This window comes from Castanea sativa, chromosome 3 (genome assembly GCF_040712315.1).
Source record: "Castanea sativa cultivar Marrone di Chiusa Pesio chromosome 3, ASM4071231v1".
NCBI lineage: Eukaryota > Viridiplantae > Streptophyta > Magnoliopsida > Fagales > Fagaceae > Castanea > Castanea sativa.
The window spans coordinates 54,550,630-54,558,078 of record NC_134015.1 but is presented as its reverse complement, the minus strand read 5'-3'; the positions used below and the strand labels follow the sequence as shown (position 1 = coordinate 54,558,078).

Sequence of the window (7,449 nt, the reverse complement as noted above, 5' to 3'; positions counted from 1 at the left end):
ATGTGGAATCTAAACAAAAGGAATCCCAGAAGATAAAAACAAACATGGGAACAGACAGAGAATGAAATATATATATATATATATATGTATGTATGTATGTATGTATGTATTAAACAGTCCTAGGAATTTAAGAAGAGAAGTGGATCAACCGATCAAGGTCCTAAATTCCTTATCTTTGAGATTTTGATATATCTGACATACTTTCAAGAATGAGGTCTAGGAGGCTATGGCTTAATGGTTATGTTATCTTTTTTATCTTTTATTGGTACTCTATGATGACATTTTTTTTTTTTTTTGTAAGATACTCTCGGTGGAAATGTTATTTATGCTTATCCTCCTACTATAGATGCTGAGAAGATGAAGAAAGAAAAGTAAGTTTGGAGTACTCTGATAAGAACCATTCCAAACTCACGTACCTGCAGAATTTCAAATTCTATATTCCCTCTTTCTTCTTGATACCAAAAAAAGCCTTATCATTTCAGGAATCATTATCGCTTTTTTCTGACGCAAACTTTCAAATTTTGTATTTATGGAAAAATGCAATGTCAAGGTCTTAAATGTCTGAATTAAATATCAAAGCTCTGTATATGTTGGCCTTAGTCATCTCCACTTGTCAGGTTGAAAAAACTAGGAAAAAACAATTATTTTCCTAATAACTACAAGAGTTGTGTGTCGGCACAACTATTTGCAGCACTTATTATAGCTCTTCACTTTGAAAAAGCATGGTAATTAGAAGTTATAATTGAAGCATATATAGTACTATAGACAGTAATAAGTTTTCCATATTGGCTTTGAGGCCTCTTACACTTTGCTTCTGCCTCTATTCTTCAACAGGCTGCCTTCTCCATGCAAGTAATTAACCCATATGCTTTCTTTTGGGTTGAGTCATGTCAACCAAGAAGTATTATGGATATGGATGTACCATTTTATCAGGAATGGGTAATTCTTGCCTGAATTATTCGAGGGAATATTTCTGCATGATTCTATTTTGTCTCCATCAATCAAGTTGTGGGGTCTTAGACAAAGATGTTGTGCCTCATAAGATTCTATAAACCAGACATCACTTAATGAGATAAGTGACATTTACTGTCTTGGTGGAAAAATCAATCATCTCTACCACATATACGCAATGTGATATGTTAGATTCTTGCTTACATCTCATATTGTAAAGACATAGATGACCTTAACACCTTAAACCTTGCATCATCAGTTACCTATTTTGCACATGTAGATATTGGTGAAAAGTTTTATTACAACTAATGCAGCAAGTTGGTCGTTTTAAACACTTTTTTTTTTTTGAGCTTCAGTATATTCTGGATAATGTAGCAAATTGGATTTTTTTTTTTTTGGGTGTATATATGCTTAATATAGTAAATGGTTTACCATTTGAAAATAGAACATTTATGTTGAAGCTAGACCATGATTATTGTGTCTATGCTCCAAATGGGAGATGATTCACAGAGTTTTTTTTTTTTTTGGAAACTCCACAAAAATAGAAGAACATTATTTTGTTCAATATTGCCTAGAAAACAGCTTTAGTTTGATCTTCTCAATGCACTTAAAAATGAAACTCTTTCTCATATTTAAAAAAGAGTATAAAATGTCGTTTATGAATGTTCTATTATTACTATTATTGTATTGACATTTTTTTTTTTCCTCAAGTTTTTCACTTGATTTGAATTTCCTATAGACCTAAGCCACCCCCACCCCCAAATTATAATAATGATAACAGTAATAATAAAAGAAGAAACTCCTATAAAGTTGTAACATTCATTGAAATATGACCACCTTATAAGACTTTGGAATGGAACCCGATGACAATGATGGCATAACCAAGGTTGAGTAGACATGAGTCCTTTTGTGTATATGCTTCTATTGTTAATACTGATGACTGCATTTAGTTTGTTTTTACTTTCTATATTCTACTCCCACTGCAAACATTTATGTGCGACAAAAATATTTGTAAACGGTCATTTGAATGCAATCATGCTTATTCTTTTCCTTTCATGAAGTCCAAGATCACTTACTATACAATTCTGCTATAGGCTCCAAAAATTTCACAAAAATATTCAAACCACCATAAAGAAAGAAGAGAGAGAGTTAATTATATGCTTATGAGAAAATTTGTGAATACAACTTTTGTGCCACAATCTTGATGTGACTTACTGCGAAGTATAAAGAAAAAGTAATGAGTCCATGTAAAAAAGATCATAGTTTATCACGTCAAAGTTGCGGTAGAAAAATTGCATATTACCATTAATAAGTTAATAAATATAAATAAAATTTATTGCTGACATATTGGTGACATCAGCTTTGAGTAAGTAAGTGTGTTTCTTGACATAAAAATTTGATCAATTTAATTCCAATTATTCTTCGGTGAGATAGTGACATGTTCCTTTTGTTTCTCTTTTCCTGATTCCTGAGGCCATATTCTTCTCATCTTCTTTCCATGCTTTTAGATGTGTGAGATCTCTCATCTAATGGGACCCTTTAAAGAATAATAATTGATCATGAAGCACCTTTGTTTAAATGACTTTTGATTCACCGGACCTTCTCCTACTGATCTAAAAAATACCAGGGGGTCATTTGGCATCATCCTAGAATCTCCTTTACTTGTTACGGAATATATTAAAGTAAGAAAGTAGCTCCAAGTACAGCAGCTGGTTAAAGAGAAAGGTACTTCAATAACTCTTCCCTTCTTTTCTTGTTTTTCAAACATTCGGGCCACATACCATTAAAACTTGTCAATAATTATATTCCTTCCTTTGAATGTGAACTATGAGCTTGCCACTAAGGAATAATATTTCTCATGACAGAAGAAGCAGATGCTTGTTCAGGAAGAACCTCCCCTAGTGAATTTGGACCCACCACTTGTTTTGATCCATACAATGATCTTTCAATTAATATTTATTGAGAAAATGGTGATAGTAACAGTTTTGATCAATGAACTTCTTCTGTTTTTCACTCTAAGCTGACTGTTACGTGTCTTACTCTTTAACTGTTTACTAACATGTGGCCTGTCAACTGACTAGGATCTTTCTGTAATAACAACATATTCAAAGACTTAAAAGACATCCATGTATATATATATATATTTATCTTCTAGTTTGTTCATTAATTAATAGTTAATACTTAAGTATCTAAATTTTTCACCTTTGAATCCTGAGAAATTGTTTATCAATGCAGCAGACCAACTGAATGTTTGGCACTGAGATGGCAACACTTTGAAGATCAATCATTGGATTTTGATTCCAGTGATCAAACTCTTGACCGCAACCCAAGAAAATGTGAAGATTGATCTGATACAATTGACTTTTACGATTTGTTGTTGGCCATTGTGGTCTCCCTTTTTCTTTTTCTCTTTTCTTTTCTAGATGAAAATTTCTTTTCTTCAGTTCAGCCTTGGATATGGATTACAGAATTAAAGCTAACACTTCCCTTTGGAATATGTTTCTTTATGGGACTTTTATGCAGAGGAGTGCTATTGATTGCTTTCATATTGCAAGGAAAAGTCTGCAACCATAAATTATGTGGAACTTTTTGTCATTTCAATATGAGTTTGTGTTTGTCCCAATTAGAGAGAAAAGATTCAATGGGGATTGTGTTGCTTTCTGTGATTGTATCTCAAATCCCATGGGGTGCTGCCTAAGATATAGTAGTTTGTTACTTTTTTAGGTTTATATTGCAATCATGTGAGTATGTTAGTTCAACTTTAGGGTGTTAGTTATATAATACTAGAATTGGTCACAGAATGAGAGGTATCTCCAAGTATCTTTATAATTGAACTATGCAGAAGTTTGCAATGAAACATGCAAGTTCAGTCTTCAAAGAATAAGAACTCATAGGGTGTTCTCTTTTTTTCTTTTTTTTTCTTTGTCGTCTTTGTATATGCCATTTGATGGCTGGATGCAATTGAAATCATTTTAGAGTCTGAGCCAAAAAAGGATCTTTGGTAATGTCGGGTCTTGGATGCTCATATATCTGTAAGGCAGGACACATCACACATTGATTGATATAGATTGGTGCTATTAGTACTGTATGTTAAAAGCAATGTGTAGTAATGGCCATATTGACAGCCTCTATATAAAACTCAGGGCCTGAGATTCCCTTCTATTTGGATAATCTTGCAATTACATGACACCATTTGGTTCAATTTTCATAAAAAGAAAATAAAAAAATGGAGGATGCGGTTACGTGGGAACATCACCTACAAATTCAATAAGAGAGCTGATTTGATTCTCTTTTGCTGGAGTACTTTAAGAGAGAAAAAAAGAAAAAAAAAAAAAAAAAGAGTAAGTTTGGGTCCAAAAATCTAGGGTTAGATTCTTTGATTCCTCCTTCCCTACTAAGAACAAAAAGAATCTGCCAATGAGGCCACTCTCTTCTCAGGAAAGAAAACATGAAAGAAAAAGGGAAAGATAAATTAAAAGAAAGAAAGAAAGAAAAACCCATTTGTTATTCCCTTTCAGTCATCAAAAAGAAATATCCATACCATATCCCCATGAATTTATTTATTTTCAATAATAAAATACAATAAATTTACTAGTTTTTTCCACAACTTTTCCACAACTTGTTAGTCCAATATTACTCTCAAATGAAATCACTACTTATATACTTTTATCGTATACCAATCATAATCACCATCTCAGTAGTTGTGGAAATTTTTTTTTATGGAATTTGTTGTTTCTTCTTTTAGACATATTGATTGATTGATTTACTTAATTTTTGCTTCAAAGCTTCTCACAAGTCACAGTGCTAGGAAAGTTGCACCCATTATTCATCATGGTGGGGCTACCTAATTCAGTAAGGAATCAAGCACAAAGAGGTAGAGAGAGAGAGATTGGAAAACAGCAAGATAAAAACAAACCATACACTTTTCCTCTTTTCTCTCCTTTTAAGACTCAAATTGAAATGTGTGGGCTTTCTCTGTTTTTGCTGCATCAGAGATTCTCTCTACCTCTTTCAAGTCAAAGAAGCATGAAAAAATACATATTATAATAGAAGAAAAAAAGAAAAGAAAAAGGAAAGTGGTATGAAATGGGAAATGAGAGAGAGGTAGAGCCACAGCTCATGGCATATATTCCCCCAACATAACCCCACTTATGTTTCCAGATATGGAGTGAGAACATAGGACAGGCCAACAACTCCTCCAAATTATAAAGAGAACTATAGCTGCCACATATCCACCCAGAGCTAATCAAACACCAATATTTATGTTTCAGTCATCTACCTCTATATCTCATTCACAAAACACACATGGGTCTGCAGAATATGCAAAATCAGAACATGAATTTGGTTTTGTCCACTGATGCAAAACCCAGATTAAAATGGACTCCAGAACTTCATCAAAGATTTGTTGAAGCAGTGAATCAACTTGGAGGGCCAGACAGTGAGTCTAGAAGCTTATTGATCCCTTTGTAATATTTTAGTCATAGTATATACTATAAAGTTTCTAATGTCTTTTTATATATTGGCCAGAGGCAACACCAAAGAGTTTGATGAGGGTGATGGGAATTCCTGGCTTGACTTTGTACCACCTGAAGAGTCATTTACAGGCACTTTCTCTTGACAATGATTCTTTAGGTCTTTGTTGATTATATAACCAAACATGAAAGCTGAACTGTAAGTGTATGTGTTTATTGTTGCAGAAATACAGGCTGGGGAAAAGCCAACAGTCAGAGTCCTGCACTGACAGCAAGCAAGAAGGTAACTTTGAGGCATCAGATAAGGCAATCATAGCATGATCCATTGATTTTCTTCTCATTTTGGTTTTGATGGCATTCTTGTTATTGGTGCAGATTACAGAGAGATTCAGACAACTGATGGGCATTTCAGTAGGGAAATCACCAGTGATGCAAACCACAATCAGAATAATGAGTAATAGTTAGAGATAGATCACATCTATTTGATGAATTTGGATGGAAAATGATAATCCCAAGAGCTTCTATTGATTAAGTGTTGTGTTTATCAGAAGCTTGCAGATTGCTCAGGCTCTCAAATTGCAAATGGAAGTGCAAAGGAAACTGCATGAGCAGATTGAGGTATGACGAATAAACCGATCCCATTAGCAATATGCAAAATTTCAATTTATGTACCATTACATCCTGATCATGTTAGAATTCTGTTTGCAGGTACAGAGGCATTTGCAGCTGAGAATTGAAGCCCAAGGGAAGTACTTACAATCAGTACTAAAGAAAGCTCAGGAAACACTTGCTGGGTATAATTCTTCTTCACTGGGAGTAGAACTTGCTAAAGCTGAACTCTCTCAGTTAGTCTCAATGGTTAACACTGGCTGCCCCAGCTCTTCAATCTCAGAATTGACAGAATTAGGAGGTTTGAGTCTAAAAACTGTAGAGAGGAATCAAATGAGAGGCACAATATGTTCCATGGAGAGCTCCTTAACATCATCTGAAAGCTCTGGGAGGAAGGAAGAAAAGAGACCAATGAAAGAGAGTGGTGACCTCCAAAAGTCTAATACAACTACTCTTGAACTTTCATTAATGAACATACACCCAGAAGACAAGCCAAGGAGCATTGAAACAAGCAATCAAGCTAGTGGGAAGAAGAGAACTGGTAGTGCCATTTCTAATACTACTTGTGTAGAGCAACCAGTTGCTAAAAGATCACCAACTCACAGAGACAAAAGTAGCAACCAATTGAGAAAATCTGGATTGTTGGGGACACTAGATCTCAACAGCCAATATCAGAATGACATTGATTCAGGTCCAAAAGCAATAGACCTGAACTGCAAGGGAATGGAACAATGCAATGGGTTTTAGTCAGATAGCCTATGCAGCAAACTTAATTCTTAGAGCTAATCTTTTGTTAATAGCCTATGTATATTGTTATATGTATGGACCCTCAAGAACTTTCGAAAGTGTATTCATATTAAAAGAAGCTATTATAATATATATTTATATATATTGCGTGGATAGATCTCTCTCTCATTTTACCACGCATTGCCAAGGTTCTATTTGTGGCAAATTATTAATGACTGACAGAGAGTTCCACAAGTTTTTACTTCAAAACTTAGTTTATGGGTAATCTGTAATTATAGTTTGTAGGCAGCCTCTCCAAAAAAAGATAATAATAAATGCGGGTGCGCTATCTCCCAATTACCTCTCCAAAACCCACAAAAATAGGAGTTTTATGCACTGGATACGACTTTTTCTTCCCTGTAATCATAGTTTTAAGCGAAATTCTCAAGTTTTGTTGTATCCTGTTGTGTTGCTGCATGTCTCATGTCTCTACCCTATCCCATCAATCAGTGCGCACTATGTTCCCAACAAACATTCTGACCTAGACAATTCCAGTATCTGCTTGAATTCTTTTTATTATAATTCTCAAGAGACAGTAAAGTAGGGCATATTTAACGTTTAAGTATAGTTTTCCTCTCCATGTTCCGAGTGAGAAAGCAAAGATGGGTAAGAAATCATCATAACAGCAAAA

The 7,449-nt window shown here is 34.3% G+C and overlaps 1 protein-coding gene across 1 annotated transcript; it reads left to right on the top strand.

Moving 5' to 3' along the window:
* The first annotated feature begins 4,937 nt into the window (after nucleotides 1-4,937).
* LOC142627443 (myb family transcription factor PHL8) lies at nucleotides 4,938-6,928 on the top strand. The gene is made up of 6 exons (XM_075801306.1): nucleotides 4,938-5,389; nucleotides 5,479-5,555; nucleotides 5,649-5,706; nucleotides 5,799-5,877; nucleotides 5,972-6,041; nucleotides 6,132-6,928. Exons 1-6 carry the CDS (start codon nucleotides 5,257-5,259, stop codon nucleotides 6,777-6,779), a joined length of 1,065 nt encoding a protein of 354 aa, XP_075657421.1. The 5' UTR covers nucleotides 4,938-5,256; the 3' UTR covers nucleotides 6,780-6,928.
* Nucleotides 6,929-7,449: the final 521 nt, after the last annotated feature.

What these genes read in the sequence shown, in the direction of transcription:
- LOC142627443 (XM_075801306.1), top strand. Translation starts at nt 5,257, where the DNA reads ATGGGTCTGCAGAATATGCAAAATCAGAACATGAATTTGGTTTTGTCC. An exon ending in TCAACTTGGAGGGCCAGACA is followed by an intron (nt 5,390 to 5,478) that starts GTGAGTCTAGAA and finishes TATATTGGCCAG; the next exon opens with AGGCAACACCAAAGAGTTTG. An exon ending in AACTGCATGAGCAGATTGAG is followed by an intron (nt 6,042 to 6,131) that starts GTATGACGAATA and finishes TTCTGTTTGCAG; the next exon opens with GTACAGAGGCATTTGCAGCT.